Source organism: Zootoca vivipara, chromosome 3, assembly GCF_963506605.1.
Source record: "Zootoca vivipara chromosome 3, rZooViv1.1, whole genome shotgun sequence".
NCBI classification, from domain to species: Eukaryota; Metazoa; Chordata; class Lepidosauria; order Squamata; family Lacertidae; genus Zootoca; species Zootoca vivipara.
The window spans coordinates 43853065-43875385 of record NC_083278.1 but is presented as its reverse complement, the minus strand read 5'-3'; the positions used below and the strand labels follow the sequence as shown (position 1 = coordinate 43875385).

General features: G+C 40.6%; 2 protein-coding genes across 5 annotated transcripts in view; one reads left to right on the top strand and one right to left on the bottom strand.

Annotated features, from left to right (window-relative positions):
* Positions 1 to 15387, top strand: part of MMS22L (MMS22 like, DNA repair protein) — an 82420-nt gene extending 67033 nt beyond the window's left edge. The window contains exons 20-25 of one of the 2 annotated variants that reach the window (XM_060272605.1): positions 1532 to 1701; positions 5133 to 5347; positions 6286 to 6452; positions 7578 to 7674; positions 9244 to 9411; positions 11079 to 15387. In XM_060272605.1, the coding sequence (XP_060128588.1) occupies positions 1532 to 1701; positions 5133 to 5347; positions 6286 to 6452; positions 7578 to 7674; positions 9244 to 9411; positions 11079 to 11160 (899 nt within the window). In that variant the 3' untranslated portion in view covers positions 11161 to 15387. Of the gene's footprint in view, positions 1 to 1531; positions 1702 to 5132; positions 5394 to 6285; positions 6453 to 7577; positions 7675 to 9243; positions 9412 to 11078 lie in introns of those variants that run through there. The other variant, XM_060272606.1, reaches the window with a different exon arrangement.
* Positions 15388 to 17012: 1625 nt separating this feature from the next.
* KLHL32 (kelch like family member 32) overlaps positions 17013 to 22321 on the bottom strand; it is a 77068-nt gene continuing 71759 nt past the window's right edge. For all 3 annotated transcript variants that reach the window (XM_035109348.2, XM_060272607.1, XM_035109356.2), the window contains one exon: positions 17013 to 20935. In XM_035109348.2, the coding sequence (XP_034965239.1) occupies positions 20774 to 20935 (162 nt within the window). In that variant the 3' untranslated portion in view covers positions 17013 to 20773. The remainder of the gene's footprint in view (positions 20936 to 22321) is intronic.

The window sequence follows — 22321 nt, the reverse complement described above, 5'->3', positions numbered from 1 at the left end:
CTGTAACAAAGTCCAGTTGAAAACCATGAAATGGAACTTCATGGCAACTAACTTAAGTCAGATTGATTTCAGTGGGATTTGTTTGTGGCTACCCTGCGCAAGATTGTAGCGAACTTTGAAGGATTTTCATTTAGAATAATGAATGTAACAGAAATAAAATTGGGCCGGGTGTGTGTGTGTGTGTGTGTGATCCACTTAAAGATACATGCAACTCGCAATTTAGGGGCATATAACTTGTTTGCATTCAGCTTTATGCTCTAGAGACCGAATGCTTAAAAAAAAAATCGAAAGAGAGCAGGCGTCTGGGGGAAAACCTTGTCAATCCCACCCACCATTGACCCCAATGTGTTTTGACTATACATGACTTTGGCTTTATTCACTATCCCCAGAACAAAACCCCTGCGTAAGTTGAGAGTCTCCTGTACTGGGGCTGACAGGAATTGGAGCCAAACAACAAATCCATGCTAGTATAGACAAATGTTTTATATAAGGTGGTTTAGCAGTGGCCCTCCAGGTGTTGTTGGGCTCCAGAGCCCATCAACCACACCTGACATTACCAGGGGTGGTCAGGGGTGATGGGAGTTGTATTATAGCAATCTTTGGAAGGTCATAGCTTCCCCATCCCTGATATAGCATATATACATAAGTACAGGTACTTTGTATGCAGGAGGAAAGTGCCAGAAGTGAGCATTCTTTCTCATGTATATTAACCACAAAGGGTTGGCTGTAGAATTCTGTGGTTCTAAGTGCTGTGTTGCTTGCATATTAACAATTGCAGTACAGCAAATGTCTCAGTCTTTTCCTTGTTTGTTATGCGCGTGTCAGAGCCCTGTTTTCCAGCATGTGTACACATAGTTGCAGGTGGAAGAGGGTGTAGCAATGACATAGCACTAGTAATCCACATAATATGTAGACAGACCTTTGAAACTTAAAAGAAACAGATTTAGAATAATACTGCAACTAAGGCTTGTACAGGCATCCCCAAACTGCGACCCTCCAGATGTTTTGGCCTACAACTCCTATGATCCCTAGCTAAGAGGACCAGTAGTCAGGGATGATGGGAATTGTAGTTCAAAACATCTGAAGGGCCGAAGTTTGGGGATGCCTGGCCTAGTAGCTTGAAAGACAACAATAAAGATTTTCAAAGCAGCTGAACTCTGATTTGAATCAAGGCAGCAGTCATGGGGAAAGTACTGGCACGGTATGCAACTTAATTTTTATTGATATGGTATGTCTTTTGATGAATGGAGGCACGAAAGGGGAAACACGGTGCCACTTTTAAGTTGTGAGATCCAATCACTGTTTGTTTGTTTATTTTAAAAAAATCACACCCATTATTAGCCCAAAGTTTATGACTCATTTTGCTATGAATGGACATTCACTATTCCCAGGTTGACTAAAGTGGGTTATATGAAAATGTGACACTTGGTTGCTATAGTTACAACCAAGGGAAATGCAACCTAGCAGAAAGCCTGTTTATGCCTTCCCTCTTCTTTTTACCAATTTTGTCTTTTGGGTTTTTATTCAATAGGATGCCTTGTGAAGTCTTGGGCACCCATACTGGCTACTTCCAAAGCACAACAGCTCTTGTTCCGCATAATAGATTGCTTGCTCTTGCCACATGCTGTGCTCCAGCAAGACAAAGAGCTGCCTGCAGCGATGTTGTCTGCCATTCGGGAGAATCTTCCTCTGTTTCTTCAGGTGTGTATGTCTGTGATAGATAGATAGATGATAGATAGATAGATAGATAGATAGATAGATAGATAGATAGATAGATATGGAAAATTAATGGCTGGCAACAAAGGCTTGTTGTTTTTACATACACCGTGTGGGTGGCGCTGTGGTCTAAACCACTGAGTCTCTTGGCCTTGTTGATCAGAAGGTCAGCAGTTTGAATCCGTAACGGGGTGAGTTCCTGCTGCTCTGTCCCAGCTTCTGCCAACCTAGCAGTTTGAAAGCATACCAATATAAGTAGATAAACAGGCGGGAAGGTAAACTGCGTTTCTGTGCGCTCTGGTTTCCATCCCGGTGTTCTGTTGCGCCAGAAGTAGTTTAGTCATGCTGGCCACATGACCCAGAAAGCTGTCTGTGGACAAATGCCGGCTTCCTCGGCCTGAAGCGAGATGAGCGCCACATCCCCATAGCCACCTTTGACTGGACTTAGCTGTCCAGGGGTCCTTTACTTTTTACATATGGTTGAACAGTTGATCTTAAAAGTCCTGTTAATGGGACACAGCTTCATGGATATTGGTGGTTGTTCAAACATCTAGTAGAGATATATATCCTTCCCTAAAACGTTTTACAAGCTAAGACAACAGTCCTGAAGAAACTTACTACCTAGATAAGCTTTCACTGATATAGTTGGGCTGAAAGCTATTTAAATGGTTTTGGAACTTTGCTTAAGGAAATAATTGAGATAAAATGATTTCTTCACACAATGAGAGAAACAGTTGTAGTAAGTTTTTTTTAAAAACTGTATAACCTTTATAACAAAATTAAACGATTAATACAGTTACATAAGTACAGAATTTAAACAAGGAAAAAGAAACCATTATTAAAATCCTCGATCTAAAAGTTTTCATCAACTAAATAGTATACTGTATAATCTTTGAACTTTTGTTTATAGTTTTTTAAAGAAAAACATATGAGTGCTATCTTGTAAATAAGCTAAGAATATAATTAATAAAGAAAAAGCAACATATATATATATATATATATATATATATATATATATATATATTCCTGATATTGGTGCTGATATATAAAGTTTTCATTGCGGAGAGGAGCTGGCTATACACATGCAAATAAAATGTGTTAAGTGTGTTTTAAGTGCAATATGCAAGTTGACACTAGATGGCGATGGTGAGCCTTATAGAAAATTCAGTGTATTTTTAAAAACACTTTGAAAAAAAGCAATTCTAGAACTAATAATAATAATAATTTATTATTTATAACCCACCCATTTATTTGTTATACCCCACCCACTCTGGGCAGCTTCCAACAAAAGATTAAAAATACATTAAAATACAGTACATTAAAATATCAGTATGTAGATTCCACCCTGGATATATGTATTGCTATGGCTCCAATAGCCCAGAGTACTTCCCTATGATATCAAAAGTAGATGCCAATCTGTGAAGGTGGCATGTAGGCACTTCAACCCAAGTAGCATTCTGAACACAGAAAAAATCATAACAAGTTCTGTTCATGGGATAAACCAGTTTTGATTTAAGAGACAATGTCTTAAAACCTTAGAAGTTTTCACAGAAGTCTTGGGGTTCTTTAAAGGCCTTGTGATTCCCAAATTGTGGCTTATAGGAGTCTTTTTGATGGCTCCCCGGGAAAAGAATATGAGAGGTAACTCAAAGGACAAGGGATTCTAGATTCCCCTGCCTTCATCTCTTGGGTTTATAATTTGATTGTGCCGTAATGGAAATGAGCATTACCCATGCTGGGGCTACAATCTTGTGCTAAAATATGGTCTTGCAAGTAAGCCCATAGACGTTAAGTAGCCGGCCTTGTCCACATGTATCAATTTTGGTACATTTGTGGCACATCAGTAGTATGATTGCCTGGATACTATTGTTACTCACTGTCAAGCCTGTCTGTTGTAGCTACTATTGAACAAATCCTGGTTAGTTATTCCTTCAATGCATATCTACACTTGTATTAATTCCAAGATAAAATTCCCGGGCCAATTTTCTTACCCTAAGCAGACACAGATTATTAACTCATCAGACAGGTGATTGACAAAAAAATTAAAAATTATCCTCTGGTCTAAAGTTTTTCAAACCTATTACTGGCAGTCTCCGCATTCCAAGTAGAATGAACAATGGCTGCTAATGCTGATGGAATGTTTATGGTACACCAACTCCATCGTGCTAACTGCATTCTCTAACAAAACTCAGTTTTGTGTTTTCATATTTGGTGGAACAGTGCAAACATACAAACAATATTGGCACGGATTACTGATTCTCCATTGAATTAAAGAAAACATTTCACCCATTCTTCTATTCCCCTGAACCTGCCGTGATATATTTTTTCTATTGTTACTGATGCTTGACCATTTTGCTAGTGTGAATTCCAAGTAAGAGTCTTCGTGAATTCTCCGATAATAACCCTTATGACAGGAGACTCGTGATTTACCTCCGCTCCTGTCAATCTCTGGAAGCACTCTCAAAGAAATCTGCTTATACAGATTGAGGGCGGGGGGGGGGGGAGTGAGGGAGAATACACAGAGCATACAAAAATTCATGGACAGAAACCCACCTTAACTCTTAGCTGGGATAAAATCCCACCAAAGATTCATGTAAAATAAGAAAAATGATAACGCAGGTATGAAACAGATGCGCCATATGGGTGAGATACAGTAAAGCTCCATTCTACATGCAAAATGCCACTCCGGGTTTTTTTAAGTCTAAGCTACAGTTCCTGAAATCAAATCGTTTTTGAGTATATTGAAAAGTAAATATTAAAAGTGAAAGATAAATATTATAAAAATAATATCCGTAAGCAATACAGTATAAGGATATTTTTTTAAATGACACTTCTAGAGCCACAATGATGCCCAAGAGAATTTTTGCCCCATGGAATGTCCCCCTTCTCTCCCCCCCCCCCAGCATGCCTTTCATCTCACTTGAAGTATTTTGTTTTTGTGTGGGTTGCTTTTTTGGTGGGTGTTTCTGATTCTTGTGTCTTTCTTGTAGTTGCAGGTGTGCATTACCTTTCAAACATTACAAACATCAAATCCCACAGGTTACTTCAAACCTTACGTTGTGGACTTCCCCACCCTGGGCTTCATTATGCTGCTCTGCATTTGATACCACATTTTTAGGATCATTTGAAGGAACTTCTCCAGTGTTTCTACCTTTAGTTTCATGAAGTTTTCATGAAACCCAAAAATTCCTATTCTGTCTTTTTTAAAACTCCAAAACCTCTTTATGTGCATTAGAAATTGATGACAGTCCCTGTAGTGTTTTCAGGAAATATAAGCCAGGCTCCCCCATTATGTAGCCAGCAACATTCAGTTTTGCTCGGTCATTCAGACTTTTTGGCAATGGGAATTGTTTTAGGTACAAGATGGATAATGGTGAATTCCTCGTGTTGTGTCCCCCCCCCATCTAATTTCGTAGGGCTTGTCATTTATATGCTGCCAGTCTCAGACTCAAGGGGCCTATTTGAATCAGTTGCTAGGAAATGCAGTTCAGCAGTATTTTGGGCGCTTCCTCTCTTCCTCACCTTCCGCTCCTCGAGCTGGACAGCAACACCCTGTTTTGCTGGCCATATGCAGCAGCAGCACCATCCCAGGAGTCTCGCATCTCCGTAAGACCACTATGCAAGTCATCAGGTAATGCCCAGGAAAATGATGTATTTGACATTACCATTCTCTCCAGGTAAAGAGTTTCGGGGGGGGGGAAGCTTGCATTATTATAGAAAAAGTTGTGGAAGTTAGGAAACCACTCAGGGACATGCCAATTTTGTTAAACACTAGAAAAGTACTCATGTTGTTATTATTATTTATTAAAAGAAAAACTGCACAGAAATGATTGTTTGTTTATGCGTCACTTCTCATGAGGCACCCAGGAGCGATTTACAGATACAACTTAGATAAAACTGTTACTTATATATAAACAGTTGTATCTATCAAGCGGCAGTGTGTTGTAGTAGTTAGAGTGCTGGCCTAGGACCTGGGAAACTAGGCTTCAAATTCAGTCATGAAGCTCACCTTGGGCTTCACCTGCCTCTCAGCCAGCTTACCTGATACGGCTGTTGTGACGATAAAAGTAAAGAGTTCCACATATGCCACCTTGAGTTCCTTTGTTATATATTCCTTGGTGGGATATAAATGTTTGTGTGTGTATACATGCCCATATATGCACAGAGAATTTAAAAAACACTTATAAATATTAACAACAGTTTATCGCAACAGCACTTACATAAAATCAACCCCAAGATAGGTACCAGCTGGGATGAAGATTTTTAGAAGGCTTGTTGAAAGAGTTTAGAAGGTGCCTGTCTGATATGCAGCGGGAAGTGCCACACTGAAGGCCTGATTCCAGCTTTGTGCAGAATCAACCTCCTGATAGGATAGTATCTGCAGGGTGAGGTGACCTCATCAAAAAAACGCGTAGATATAAAAGTATTTGAGTGGAAGCTGAAATAGGGCATATGGATTTGTTTGAATAATATGCAAATGTGAATAAATTGCCATATTGTTATTTATCCAAAAGAACATGAGATAGGCAGTGCTAATTCACTTTTGGCGCCTTTCTGATTTCCTTCCAGTGAAAGTTACCTGTCGTTCAAAGGTCATGCCCCTCCTCCTCGCCTGGCTTCAGTTCTTGCTTTCATTATTGAAGCATTCCGGAGGACCAAGAGCATTGAAATGTGTGATGTTCAGCTGCTCCTCCCTTCTGTGTTGAAATGCCTTGTGCTGGTTAACGAACCACAAGGTGAGCTTGTGAACTTACTGGGTTTTTTTTTTTAATTACTTTAGAACAGGGATGGGCAGAACGTACATAGGGATCTACTAGCTCTCTGGATATTTTGAGGAAGATGGTCAAGGACTTCAGACTCCCCTTCTATTAAACTGCACTGCAGAAATTAAGGCCGGGGTGGGGGGAATAACCAGGAGTGCATTTTTGTGTGTTGAAGGACTGGGTTTCGTTCAGTCTTGTTCTTGGCTTAGAATTCTATATTTGAACTGCATTTCTTTCCATTTGGGGTTTCTAGCACACAACAAGATAGCTCCCACAAGTCTGAAATCTGCCTACCCCTCCTGTAGAGCATAAGCAAAGAAACAGGTCTATGCCTTGAGCAGCTCACTATCTACAGGCATGCTGACATCCACACAAACCTATCAGGCACTTGAGTAGACTAGGGTGCCTTCTTGGGTTGCCAGCTTAAAACAAGCCGGGTGCTGGTATGCCATGAACACATGCCTTACAAAGGCCAGAAGTAAGGCCCACCGAGTTCAGCAAACAGTTACTCCTAGGTAAATGGACATGGGTGGCACTGTGGGTTAAACCACAGAGCCTAGGGCTTGCCGATCAGAAGGTCAGCGGTTCGAATCCCCATGATGGGGTGAGCTCCTGTTGCTCGGTCCCAGCTCCTGCCAACCTAGCAGTTCGAAAGCACGTCAAAGTGCAAGTAGATAAATAGGTACCGCTACAGCGGGAAGGTAAATGGCGTTTCCGTATGCTGCTCTAGTTCACCAGAAGCGGCTTAGTCATGCTGGCCACATGACCTAGAAGCTGTACGGAGGCTCCCTCGGCCAATAACGCGAGATGAGCGCCGCAACCCCAGAGTTGGTCACGACTGGACCTAATGGTCAGGGGTCCCTTTACCTTTAAAGTGTGTTAGGTTTGTAGGAAAATCTGCTACTGCCAGTTGTAATTTATTCTTGTAGTAACAGAATGAGCCTTTTGCATCAGTTTAAGCTTGTACCACTCAAAATGGTGTGTGTGTCTGTGTGTCTGTGTATGTGTATCGCACAGAGAGAAGCAATCCTATATTGTCTCCCAGAGCTGTTTCCCTCTATTGTCTATTAGAAAGCTCCATGTGATTTGTTTCCTCAGTTAAAAAACTGTCTACAGAGATTCTACAGTGCGTTGTAGAAGGCTGCCAAGCGGGGTCAGGAGGAGAGCTTGCCACCCAGCTGACTTCTGTGTTTAGGTAAGTAGAAAACTGGCCAATTGGCACTGAAACGATTGCAAGGCATTTGACAGAAAACATGTTCTTTTAAGCAACTAATTATCCCTAACATAATTTGAAGTTGATTGTTTATAGTACTCCCATTCTTGGCAAAGCGGGTTGTCATGTGGATCGGCCAAAACAAGAAAGGGGGAAACTATTTAGAACAAAGCCATGTACATTCCCTTCCCCCACCCTCGGTGGATTTTTAATGCCATCGTACAAAGAAGGCAGTGCAGGCTTAAAAACACAGGGGCACATGTTAGGATAATCCTCGGACAGAATTGCATATCATCCCTGGCAGGGAACTGCCTTCAACCTCCATGGAGTGTGGGTGGCTTTACTCTTGTGAAATTATCACACCATCATCAGCAAGTACTATTTTAGCCCTGTTAGATGCTGAATTTTCCCATGTGGTTAGAATTGAGTGAGGGACAGCAGGAGTGTATTGGCTACCCCTGCTCTGTGGCTTTGATGTGCCTGCCTCCATCTCCTTTTATGCCTTAAGAGGGCAAAAGGTCTGCAGTTAGGAGCCTGACATAAATCTGTGCCTGGGGTTCCTTTGCATTCACCACCGTTAAGCCAGCGCAACCTAGAGGCTTGAACGAATCATGAATGTGAGGGTTTGTCTGGGGCTCCCTACATTCATTCATTCATTCATTCATTCATTCATTCATTTATCACTTGATTGTTAGGAAACCTCTAAGTGGTTTACAAAAATACAAAACAAAACATTGACATTCTCAATAATTTTTTTTGGAAATCCACTTAAAAGCAGGTATTTTAAAACATTCAAAACATGAAAGCATTTGTGTAAGAAAGTTTGGGGGGATCTTTGACCTCAAAATATGAATTCAGAATTAGCTCATGCTAGCAAGACTTGCAGTCAAGTGAGTAGTTACATTTCTTTTGGTGCTAGAGTCCACTTAGAAGTGGGGACAAGGGGGGTCACCAAGATAGGTTCCTCTCAGATTAAAAGCTCGAATCAAAATGATGAACTATTAAAAGAAGGAAAGGGTGCATATTTTGGCCGGAGAATTTCATTTAAATTTGGCACACCTCTTCAACAAGAGCTAGACAGAAAGGAAAGCTCAGTATCCCTCTGAAATTCAAATTTCCTAAGATTAACATTGACTCTACATGATTTTGTCAACTTACCCTTATGACACCCAGGGCGCAGGGTGGAATTTTAGATCACTTGTGGTATTGGAAATTGATAAAGGGCTTTTCATCACAGTTTTAAATTGTTATTTGTGCAAACTATGGTTTGCCATAATGTTTTGAATTGAGTACTTTCTCCAGCACATACTGTATTTAAAAAAATAAGTGTTGTATACCTGCTGGATTTGTGGTTAGCTTTTACATTTTTTATATTAGAAATGTGTATATATTTTATTACCATACTCCCTTTCTTGCTGCTTCTAGATCTGATCCTATGAGCTCCCTGGACTCCTTTTCAAATAAAAGTACACATTTATTCAGTAGAGTTTGTTTTCTGAGAATCTTTTTTTTTTTGTACCTTGCACTAAATGCCCTTGTTTCTTCCTTCAGGCAGTTTATCCAAGATTACACTACTGTGTATGATAATCAAGTTTACAGCATCTTGGAAGCAGTGGCAGTCTTGGACCAGTCTCTAGTTATCAGCCTGATTCCGGCTATGACAGAGGCCCTGAGGAATTCAGAGTACAAACAAGGTCTTGGCAGAAACACTGTGCAAAGGTATGTTTGGGGATTACTGTTGCTTTTGGGTGATGAACAGAAGTTCACTCTCTCCACAAAATGCCTATTTAAACTTACAGTGTAGGTTTCTTTCAGGAAGAAAGAATTCAGAGTTAACATCTTCCTAGATACTTAGCAAATATGGATGAGATTTATGAAATGAAACACCTTTTTGTGTTTTGTTAAATGCTTTGCATTGAAATGTGCCAGTAAGCTACTATCGGAGCCTGACTGCTTTGCAAAGGACTCTGCTTTTTTGGCTGTGTGAACCCTGTCTTATTTTCTGTTAGAGTTTTGTTTAAATATAAGCGGTATATAAATTGCCCAAATAAATACTTATTTAATTATCTGATGCTTTCCATGCAAACATCATATAGTGGGTCTCCGCCCACTCCATTTATAAGTAATAGGCTAGTATGACACTAAAGGTCTGGTATGTGCTTGAAAAGCAGGCTCTCAGAATTGGAAGGAAATAAAGTCATATTATTTGGCAAATATCTTTTATCAGAAGGAAGCTGATTTATACAAAGCTTGTCTCTCCCCACAGCTACTGCATTTCTTGCATTTCAGGGGTTTTGAAACTATGCTGATGCTTTCTGTAGCCTATGGAAGTTGAAACAGAAGCCAGTTTAGTCCTGCAACTATTTATATTATTATAATATTATTTATTGAATTTATATACCACCCTTTATCCAGAGGTCTCAGGGCGGTTCACAGATCAGTTAAGGACTTCTACTCATTATGCCTTATGTGAGTCCACTTCTTAAGGTCAAAGGAATTGTTACTGACATAACATAGGCACACAAGTCATGGCCTCTGCTTAAATAATTGCTGATTTATCTAATTTATATAATTTTTGAATACAGGGTTATCTGGCCAGGAAACCCAGCTCTTGAAGCAGACTAGCATCTGTATCACAATATCCACCTGGTCTCCATTTAACCAGATACAAGTGATGCAGATGATTCGGTGCACCATATTAAATCGAAGTTAGATTGAGTCTTAACTATGGTGTCTAGCAGGGCTGAGAAACCTCACGCCTAGAGAGCAAATGCAGCCCTCCCAGCCTCTTTATCTGGCCTTGCTTCACATCCTCCTTGGGTGTTTTCGTCACAGCTGAAATGTGCCCTTGAGCTCTGGCAATGCTTCTTGCTTCCTTGGAAGGAGAACAGTGAGGGGTGTGTGAGTTTGTGTAGAATGTTCCCGTTTGTTGCTCCACCCAGAATGGAATGAGGCCCTCCGGCTGAAAAGGTTAGAATCATAGAGTTGGAAGGGAACCCAGGGGTCATCTAGTCCAACCCCCTGCAGTGCATGAATAGTTTTGCCCAACGTGGGGCTCGAACCCATGACCCTGAGATTAAGGGTCTTATGCTCTACTGACTGAGCTATCCCACATCTCTGCTCCTGGTCTATCGTTTTAGAAAAACAACCTTTGCTGGCTCTTTGGCATGGCCATGGTTTTCATTAGACATTCTGCACATGCTTATACAGGTACTCGGCGTGATTTTTCATTTCCCAAAGCTTCAGAACAGTTCTGAGGATGATTCCCTCAAATTCCCCTTAAGTAACCTACGAGTGACACGACTGATTTCTCAAACTCCATGACGCTGGTTTTAATTAAAGTGTTATATGCTTTTGTTTTTGTTTGTTTTTTTACTCCTTAACAGAGAAGCCTATAAAAGACTCTTATCTCTGCTCGGAGAGGCTGGACAAATGGAGATACTGAAGCTGGGGAATGAAACGCATTAGCAGCACGCCGATCGTTATTTTCAGCGCAGTCATTGCAAGGAATGCTGGTCCGTCATGGAGACTGCCAATTCCCTGTCTACAGGTGGACGCTGTCTTAGCTTTAAAATGTGTGTACGTTGTCCCTCGGCAGCCTTGTAACGTTTTAACACTGCACGCAACGTGGGTGGGGTGAGGAAGTAGCGCCGATCTTTTCCTCTTTTCATACGGCGGACTGCAAAACCATTGAATCGTAGTAGCAAGGACTATCAGAAGGTAATGACAACAACTAAAGGAAAGTTGATGACTTCAGGTACTGTTGAAGTTCCCCCCCCCTTTAAAGCAAAAATAGTCAAAGGGCAGCAGCAAAGGTAATCTCCAACAGTAAAGTTTTTTCTGCTCTAATGAATCAATACGCTGTGGCTGTCAGGCCTTTCATTCTGACACCTTGAGTGATGTTTTGCTCACAAACACTTCATATGAGCTTGGCCGCTGCGAGGGGGTTCAATCTAAGCAAGGCCAGGGTTAGGTCAGGATGCTTCAGCCCCCTTATGTTAACAGAAGAGCGGGTGTCCGTGTTGCGTGGAACGGTGACAGCTGTCCTCACATTGTCCCTGTATTAAAAATGTGTAGATGTGCACTGCAGAATTCGACCTCTTAACCCTCCTCTCTGTTGTCCTTGTACGGTTTTGCTCCTCGTACGGTGGAGCGAGCCGCACTCCCATACTTGAATAACAAGGGCTATTGCAGTTATAAGGATTTCTACCCAGGTCACTATACAAATGTCATCAATTCCTTTTCTCCCCACCACCCCAATTTTCTATTATCAGTATAAGAATCCCTAGCAAGGAAAAAAAACGTTTCAACCAGATTCTAAGACAGGGAGCAAGGAATGCAGGTGCAAAAACATCTTAATTCAAATCTCTGCTTACTTTTTTTTTTGCATCACATATGATTACATTTTGTACGTAGTAAATTGGATTTGTTAGATATTTCAGAATGTTTATGGTATTTTATCCCTACAGTTCTGAGCTCTATCATAATTCTCCCTGTAATTTCCAAATTTATTTGATGTATAGAATTCACGCTGCCATTAAATTACACAATCTTAGCAACTTACAAGTCATTTGAATTGCAGTAGTGATTTGTATGGACTTGGCGGCAAAGTCAAAACTAACTTTTCAGAGTTAATGATGAAAGACTGTTTTTTTTGTGTGTGTGTGTGTGTGTCTATCAATTACTACCATGGAAACTTCTCCATAATCTTGTTCAGAGCCTTTCTGTATTGTTACCGTATTCTTATGTAAAGGTAGCAGATTATCTCTTTCCTAAATCAACTATCATTACTTCAGATAATACAGTAACTAAAAGCCTCTCTTAGGCTACTTAATATTGCAGAGCATGGAGGTTCTTTTCATTATGAAAGTGACTTTTTGAACCTGCATTGTAGCGTCTTGTAAGCTCCTACACCTGGGAGTTTTATTCATCTCAAAAGGCCTCCATTTCTTGAGGGGGAAAAATTAAGCCTCTTCAAGTGAGATGCCTTCAAAATCTGAGTCTCAGATAACGTCTTTAAGCATAGATTTCTTCAAAATAAAGCCTCTGTCTTCTGAAATAATAGAACAAACTGTTTAACTGAACAGAGTGGTTTTTATTATTTCCAGAATACAGTAATTAATACTTAACTGGGATTTCTTTTTTTTAAAGGTTTATGTACAAGTAACATTGCTCTCAGTGCATAAAAAATTACTTCTTAATGTTTCCAGTTAAGCAGTCAGTTTAAAGATTTATTAACAAACTACCTTTCAAAATACTATCAAATGACCACTGACCAATGATCATTTATCTGTGGCTATATGCAATAGATAGGATTAATTGCAAATGAGGTTTGTAAGGTGTTCTGCTAGCTGGTTAACTAGAGAACTTCCAGAAAGTAGGAAACTGAAAAAGGGATTCTACAGCCCACAAAAAATGATGGAAACTGAGCTGCATTGATCCGTTTCTGTGTTGTATATATTTGTGTGTGGATGCCAAAAGTTGTTTATACTCATTTTAACATTGCTTTGTTATAAAGTTGTTTTGTTTTTATGGTAAATTCATTTATAAAATTCAGGACCACAAATTCTGACTATGGAACCCGCTTCAAAGCAAGTATGGGACAGAATTATGTTACCCTGATTTATAATTGCATGTCTAGAAAGATTGATGTCAGTGTAACCACCGTACAGTATTCTAACTTATTTGATTGCAAACTAAAAATCATTTTATTGTGACTTGCTTCTTAACCTGTTTCTGTTTTAAACTATGTCTGGCTTTGAAAAGGTGTGACAGCTGTTGCTGTGATCACATCAAACTGATAAAAGGAGCCCATCAGTAGACTGCGTTCCAGAAGGTCCACTGTGCATGTATTACTTTATTATTCTCATCTGTATAAAGGGGAATGTTCCACATTGCAGTGGGGAATTCTTCATAGAAGAATGAAGGAAGCCCCTGCATGTATGCTTTGGAGCAGGGGGGGGGGGGTGTCCTATTAGATCACCAGCTGTTACTATTTAAAAAAAATATCTTCAGAAAGTATACTGCTAATTAACTCCTGAACCAAATCTGTTTGACCCTAGTAAGGATCTTGGTACCTGCAAATCTCAACTAGTCAATTTATAGTTATTAGTAGATAACAGTTGGGGCCTGCAAAACAATTGTAGCAGATCCAAGTAGAATCCCACCAAACTCTTTAGTGGGTGACAGAATCAAATGAAGGCTCCTTTTCCATCCGTCTCGTTTCCTCCCCAACTATGTCATCTTTTCCAAGGCAGTAGATTAGCGAGAAGGAATAGAATCATAGAATTGTAGACTTGGAAGGGACCCTGAGGATCATAGTTCTTCAACCCCCTCACAAAGCAGGAATATTCAGCTGTCCCTTACGGGGATCGAACCTACAACCTTGGCGTTATCGGCACCATGCTCTAACCAACAGTGCTGGTATCTGTGGTATGTGTCATCAGTGGGGGAGGGGCGTACATGTGTCCATTGAGGCCTTTCCTAGCATCCACAGGGCTTCTTTCCCAACTGAATTAGGCTTGAAAGAAGCATTCTGTTGTAGCCAATAGGAAACAGTTGTGTTCTGCATACCACAGCTGTTTCTTCAGTTTGCAGATGAACTCATAGGCACCAAAATGGACACTTCTATAAGTAAGTGAAATGTATTGCGCTCAGCCAGAATGCATACTTCCTCTTCTTGCATTCCAGTCCACTCCTGTATATACATGTTTCATGCAATTTTCAGAACTTTGGAGAGGGCTTGGGACTTTTAAGTGGGAAGCCTATTGGACTTGGCCCCATTTTATTTTTCTGCAAGGGGAGAGTGCACTTGGTGGAGAACCTTACCTGACCAGTTTCCATCATCAGTAATCAGCATGCTGATGAACAAGGTAAGAAACAGACTAGTATATAGTTTAAGGGTCTGCTCTAGAGTATTTTGGGACCATTTTTGTGATGAAGTTTTTCCATCTTTTTTTCCTCCTCCGAGATGCTTCTATTCTCCATACCTGTGTTGCACTGTACATCTGGATGGTAAGTCTTATCTTTCAGTTTTGTATGATTTTCTACAGTGCTATATGTTTCAATGCTCTTTTAATCCAGGCTCCTCTTGTAAATTTGAAAGAATCTGGGTGCCTCCGATACATTTTCACTTTAGTATAGGGAAAGAAAAAAAGGCTAGCACACATACCACTTCCCCCCCCCCACCCAATTGCTTAGTTTCTTAAGCATCAAATGGTTGCCCGTTATACTGTAAAAAGAGGGGGGTCATTGTTGTAAAATTTCATACTAATTGCCAGCATTCACAATTATATGTACATCCACTTTGTAAAATTTTCCATTTTTTATTGTTGGGAAGATGAAGATGTGTTTTAAATTACAAGAGAGTTTCATTTCAAATTAAGTGATGAAGCCTCTTCCTTGTTACAAAAGCTTCTAAGATCCAGGGGGTGTAAAAGATACCTTTTATGATAGAAGAAAGAATGGGGGGTTGTTTTTTTTATAAAAAAAATCTAAATAGTATTTGGTATAGTTTTCCTGGCAAGTTATCATAGATACACTAAATGGATACATCTAAATGGACCAGTTTGTCAAGAAAATAGGTAATGCTTATTGTGCTCAATTTCTTGATTTCATTTCATGTCTGGAGACAGAAGTATTCCAAATAGTAACTGAGACAGGCATGAAAATGGTTAAGAATCAAATTTGCCTTTTATATATATAAAAAAAAACCTTCAGACACTCAATCTGTTCATCAGATCAATATACTAAGCATTTTACGACGTTTGTATGAATTTGCTGATGGAATCTTACTCTTCTAATGCCATAGACCAGTGTTTCTCAACCAGTGTGCCTCCAGATGTTTTGGGACTACAACTGCCATCATTCCTGACCACTGGTCTTGCTAGCTAGGGATGATGGAAGTTGTAGTCCCAAAACATCTGGAGGCACACTGGTTGAGAAACACTGCCATAGACAACACCCTGGTGATCAGTGGGCAGTTTGCAAATGTTTGTTGAAGCACTTGTCAGGATCTCTTAATCGCAAGTAGGACCCTGGCAGAGACACATGCCCGACTGGCATGTTATCTCCCTCCTGGTCGATTGTTTGGGAGCTTCAAAAGCTTTCTCCAGCCCGAACATCACAGCGACTGATGCCAACTGACATCAGCACACTTACGGATCCACAGTTTGCGCAATTGCGTAACAGACCTCAGCATTTGGCTGATCTACGTTTATTTACATATAAACACACAGAGAGCACTGCAACATGGCTCCCTCTCTCTCTAGCATCCGACAGCAAAGAGAAAATGAACAAAGGACAATAGTCCCACTTCAGGAACACACAGTAACACAAACATCCTGTCTTCGTCACTTCCCACTCTGTGGAATGTAAACACATATACAGTCATGTGATAGACATCAATCCCATGAATGCAAACATGGGGAATGAATATCTAACAGTACCTACTCCTTCGGTGTCTTATGAAATACTGGCAAGTTAGTAACCTTTGCTCCTCTCCCCACCACCACCTCTTTTATGGTAGTGCAGTGTTTCCCAACCTTGTGCCTCCAGCTGTTTTCGGACTACAATTTCCATCATTCCTGACCACTGGTCTTGCTAGCTAGGGATGATGGGAGTTGTAGTCCCAAAACATCTGGAGGCACAAGGTTGGGAAACACTGTGGTAGTGAATAGGTCTGCTTCCGGCTGTCCAGAAGTGCACATTGGCTTATTTCAATAAGTTTTCTTTGAGAAACTGTTACTATTGCGGACCCTTCTTTGTCAGCCATTTTAGCTGAGTTCAGATGTTCAACCTAGCTCAAACGGATATCTTTCTTAGTTCAAATAATTTATCTGCTTCTTCCTACTCAGTCCATAAATGTTGTAATTTTTCTTTCCTTCTGCTTTAGAGTGTTTGTCACATACTAAAAATGGGAATTCTCTAGCCAGAATGGACATTTTATTTCCCCCTTTAGTGTGAGAACAAAGTTATTTCTTTGATGGTAGAAGAGGATCTTGTAGTATGGGTGGGCCTGCTGGGAAGGTTTCTGATCAGATCAGGACCCCTCACACCTGCTCCACAGGCCACATTTTGGCCCAAAGTCCCGAGGTTCCCCAGCTTTCCTTTATCTATAGACTTAGTGAGGTGGCTACTGCTGTGGGTGCATTTTATTAATACGAACAACAGTGGGAAATGTCTTGGTCACATGGCTTGCTATTATGTTGTGGTTCACAATCATGTAAGCAATGCATAGGTGATATGACATAACGTGCAATTCAGTTTATGTGAGACTTGGATGATGCAAAGTCTTCAACTATGTTCATCCAGTTGGGCAGTTCATCCAGTGGGACTCGCAGCAGGTTTCCCAAGTTAATTAATTTACTGGAATTAAAGTTATAGGTAGGCTTGGTAAAAAACAAACAAACTTGGTTGTTGAAATTTGCTTTATCTGACATTGCAAGCACTAGTCGCTATGCAGTGTCATAAACAGACCTGCTGAAATGCTCCCTTTCCAAATTGAAATCTAATTGGCAGTCCTCCAAATGCATTCACACTTAAGCGTTTTTCTAATACCAAGAGAGCATTTTTTAATGTCTTAATGTCTGTTTTGCAAGGCACATTTGATGCCAGAACAATGGATAATGCATACCTCTGCAACAAGCATGGTTTACAAGTCTGTATAGTTATTCCTTTCTTTCCACACTAGAAGTACCATTGAATGAATGGCAGGTGTGTCTTCCTCACCATTAGAAAAGCACAAATTGGAAAGCCAAACCTTGCAAAACATAGCAAGTTACCACGTTTAAAGATGTGAAGCTGAACATCCTGTGCTTGAGATTGCAACACGGTAAGTGTCTCTTGCAAATCAATTATAGGCAGGTTGCTTAATATAGTGAAATATGAAAACGGTGAGCAGTTTCTTTCAAAACTCAAGAGGAACCAGACAGACTAGATGCATACTTGTTTTGGGAATGCTGCAATTCCTACAACTTGGATCTAGCTGAACAAGCCAGTCAGAGACCCAGAAACAATTTATTGTTAGACACATACTTTGGGAGAAATGAATTTGCATCAAATAGATTTTCCAGAGCTGAATTTTTTAATGAACATTTCTGCTTTGGTATGCCAAATTTGAATTCTTATCTCCAACTGTCACTGTTGTTAAGAGATATGAATGCTTTTTAGCACTTAAAGATTGATGATAATATTAGCACCCTGGTAAGAAATATTTTAACCGATAAGAGTTTATGGTTAGAAATGATCTGTGATGTGCATTACTCATCCTATGCAAAATGTGCCATGACTTGATGTCACCTGTTCTCCACAGTGGAGGGATCCATTGGTAGTGGTGAGGGAGAACTTTTGCTGATTCTGTTGTCTTCCTGTAGCCTCCAAAGCTATCTCCCTCACTATTCTAGAGGGTCTTCCAAAACCTCTTAATCAGAGCAGGAGGTAAGGGAGTTCTGCAGGATGCAGTGGAAGAAGGAAACAGGTAACGAGTCCCCTCCACCCATTTCTAGTGCTTATCTGCACACACTGTAGAAACTGCGTCCTTGCAAGGGTGGTTTCATCAGGTCAAGTGTTTGTGTGCAACAGATTGTCTCTTGCAACACCTTTGTGTGTGGTACAGGTCTTCAGAGTAGTTAGCATGCACATAATAGTTTTCAAATGTAAAAATATTGCGAGGCAGAGATGATACAGTAGTCAGACAATAAAGTTTTATTGTAAACTGTACATATGCCTGTAATATAGAATGGAGGCACATTTGTATGAATGTTTTCTGGTATTAACTTTTACCTATGCAGCTGGCAGCTTCTTGAACTTAATTTGGGAATTCACACAGCATACAAACAAAATAGTTCCCCTTGTAACTGTGAGTTGACCAATTCCCCCCCCCCCCAAGATTTTCAAAAATATGAAGATATTGCACATTAATAAAACTAAACTTGGAGCTGTCGGTAAGGATGGCCTGCATGGATGAAACTGAAATGTTCCATCAAATTGGTATTATACAGGGCTAGACAGTAACAAATGCAGAAATGTGAAGGTGATAACCCAGTTATATCGCCCCACTTGTTCAACTGACATGTCATTTGGCGCAAAAGTCAGGGAGAGAAAGGGGAGCCCCATTGCATTTGCCGTCATGACTGGCTCTCTCCCTTGGGGCCTGCGTTCTAGTTCGTTACTGTCAGGTATTCATAGACTTGGACTCTTATTGTCACGATTGTTCCTTGGACAGGAAACCAAGACTGTGATAGAGCACATACTTGTAGGAAAGTCCCCGGTTCAATGCCTGGTATCCCCACTTGAAAGGAACATGAGACCCTAGTAAGCTGCTGCCAGTCAAGAGCAGACAGCAGAAGTAAGATGGAGCAATAGGCTGACACAGCATAAGGCAGCTCCTGCTAGCTAGACAATGGAGATGTATTGTTTCCAAACAAGGATCTGTATAATTTCGGGAGCCATGTGTTGATATTTAGCACTCCAAAAATCCACAGGCTCCAGAGCATTCTCTGACCTAACTACCTGTTCGTTAGACAACTGTGAGGAAGTAATACAGACTTCAAAATAGGCTCCTCCAGTACAAAAAAAGCACAATATTTAGGTTTCCTAACAATACAAATTTCCAGTGCTCCCAACTATACAGAAAATGTGTGACTAATTTTATTGAAACAGCCCACCACCACAGTAAGAAAGGAGGGCTATATTCTTTACTGTTACTCTTGTAACAGTTGCCCTTCCAAAACTGTCTTTGCGGAGGGGGCAGTGCATAGCATATCTTAATGCCAACTACCTTTGCCTTGCAACATTCAAGCTGGTTGCTACTACCCTTCCCCAGCAACAGGATCCTCAAGTTAATGTGAATGAAAATACTGTTTCCCATGTTCTCTTATACATTTTTAGTTGTTAAATCCCTCTTGCCTTTTTTGTTAACTGTAAGTGCTAAAAATTGGGAAGGCTAGTATAGCAGTTCAAAATTGCCCAGAGCCAGATGCTCAATCAGCTGTTTTAAATTGCTCTTTAGGGCAAACTCAAAATAGGCAAAAATAAATTTCAGAATGGTCTCTAGACAAGAGTTTATTCTCCTTGCAACTTTTGCCAAATGGAGATATTGGAATTAAGCAAGATGGGTGGGGACAGCTTTCCTAAAAGTTTCTACTAATTAGTTCTGTAGTTTCAAAAACCACTTTGGATACAAAGACATACAAACTCAAGCTTAACGAACAAACTTCACTATGTCTAAGTTGCAATTCCTGGTCTAATTCTATAGGGAACACTACAGCAAGGCGTTACAACAATCTTTAATGTGCCTGTCTCACTCCTCCATTCTACATGACACTTTTGTTCTGTTGATAGCACCACCTAGCTGCCTTTTCTCTAGCATAAACTTTTAATAACTACATTGCTTTTAGTCCAGCCTTTAACTCTCACCTCCATGAGGCAGTCATAAGAAACATCTGGTTCTTCAGAGGCTAACAGAGCTCCTTACACCTGCAGTTGAGAAGTGTTAAAATGCACAGCAGTTACAACTTCAATATTTTTCTAAGATCAATAGAAAGTACTCAAATAAGTCCTTTTCCAGCCTTTTTTAAAATGAAGTCCAAACTCATCACAGTTGTAGCCCACATTTTGAGAATTTATATGTTTAAGTGAAAAAGCAAAATTCATTTTTTGCACGTCTTTGACAGTACCTAGCGCTAGAAGCAACAACCTATGGAACTAAATCAAGGATCCCTTTTTTGCCAAATATATTAAATTGCATATGTAGTATTATGTTTCCTCGTTGACTTACCACACTCTCCTTTGCAAAGCACTTTGGAAAGTCAGTAATCCTGGCAGATCCTTATAAGTGTGAAGCCAAATAAACTGCATAAAATGTTCCTAGAATACTTAGTGAGCAAAGATGCCCAAGCCCTGCTTGAAGGTAGGAAGGTCTAGGTGCAATTCTGGCCCCCTTTCATTGGTGTTCTTTTTGGCTTCTACTGCATTTAATACAATAAAGAATTTCAGAACAATTATTCCCCTTTTGGTTGATTTGAAGATGAAATCAGGATGGACGAAGAAGCTTCCTCTCTCATCAGTCATGCTCCTTTTCTCACATAGTGCCTATCTTGTGATGAGGCACTTGCAAAGGCTGCAGGTTGGGGCATGTTGAGTAGGGTGCCGGAAGGAAGCAGGCAGCTATCCCATTAGAAGGAAAAGGCAAGGTGGGCCCATAGAAAACCTCTTCTTTTCCTTCCTTACTAACATCCAGCACCTAGTAAGAGACAAAACAAGGTGGGTAAAAGCTGAAATATTTATCACGAACCAAAAGACAGCTTTATATATTGCCATTCCACTGATCTACCTACCTACCTATTCTATATAATCAAAGTTATGTTCCAGCCATCCCTGAAAACAAAATACCCAGCAGTATTTCAGAATTTGAGCACTGTGCACCTGTTGCAAGCACAAGTTGACCCCAGCAAGCCTAAATTGTTGCCATACCCTATGACACAGAGCTGGTCTACACATTCAGCAGAGTGACGTACTGCTTCAGACTACAAGTGAGGACTAAGAGTGTCACTTTTCGATGTTCTCAAATTTAAAATGATTTGCAGTAAGAAAAATGACCACAGTAAGCAAGTCAAAAGCTGTGATCTAACTATGCAGGCGCCAGGCTCAATAACAGCAAGTCTTACATGTATGGTAGCAAACACTCATACAACACCCCACTTCATATTAAATGCTGGTCTCCTGCAATACTTGCATGCTACAGTCCATATGTTGTTGTTGTTGTTGTTTAGTCGTTTAGTCGTGTCCGACTCTTCGTGACCCCATGGACCATAGCACGCCAGGCACTCCTGTCTTGCACTGCCTCCCGCAGTTTGGTCAAACTCATGTTCGTAGCTTCGAGAACACTGTCCAACCATCTTGTCCTCTGTCGTCCCCTTCTCCTAGTGCCCTCAATCTTTCCCAACATCAGGGTCTTTTCCAAGGATTCTTCTCTTCTCATGAGGTGGCCAAAGTATTGGAGCCTCAGCTTCACGATCTGTCCTTCCAGGGAGCACTCAGGGCTGATTTCCTTAAGAATTGATAGGTTTGATCTTCTAGCAGTCCATGGGACTCTCAAGAGTCTCCTCCAGCACCATAATTCAAAAGCATCAATTCTTCGGCGATCAGCCTTCTTTATGGTCCAGCTCTCACTTCCATACATCACTACTGGGAAAACCATAGCTTTAACTATACGGACCTTTGTCGGCAAGGTGATGTCTCTGCTTTTTAAGATGCTGTCTAGGTTTGTCATTGCTTTTCTCCCAAGAAGCAGGCGTCTTTTAATTTCGTGACTGCTGTCACCATCTGCAGTGATCAAGGAGCCCAAGAAAGTAAAATCTCTCACTGCCTCCATTTCTTCCCCTTCTATTTGCCAGGAGGTGATGGGACCAGTGGCCATGATCTTGGTTTTTTTGATGTTGAGCTTCAGACCATATTTTGCGCTCTCCTCTTTCACCCTCATTAAAAGGTTCTTTAATTCCTCCTCGCTTTCTGCCATCAAGGTTGTGTCATCTGCATATCTGAGGTTGTTGATATTTCTTCCGGCAATCTTAATTCCGGCTTGGGATTCATCTAGTCCAGCCTTTCGCATGATGAATTCTGCATATAA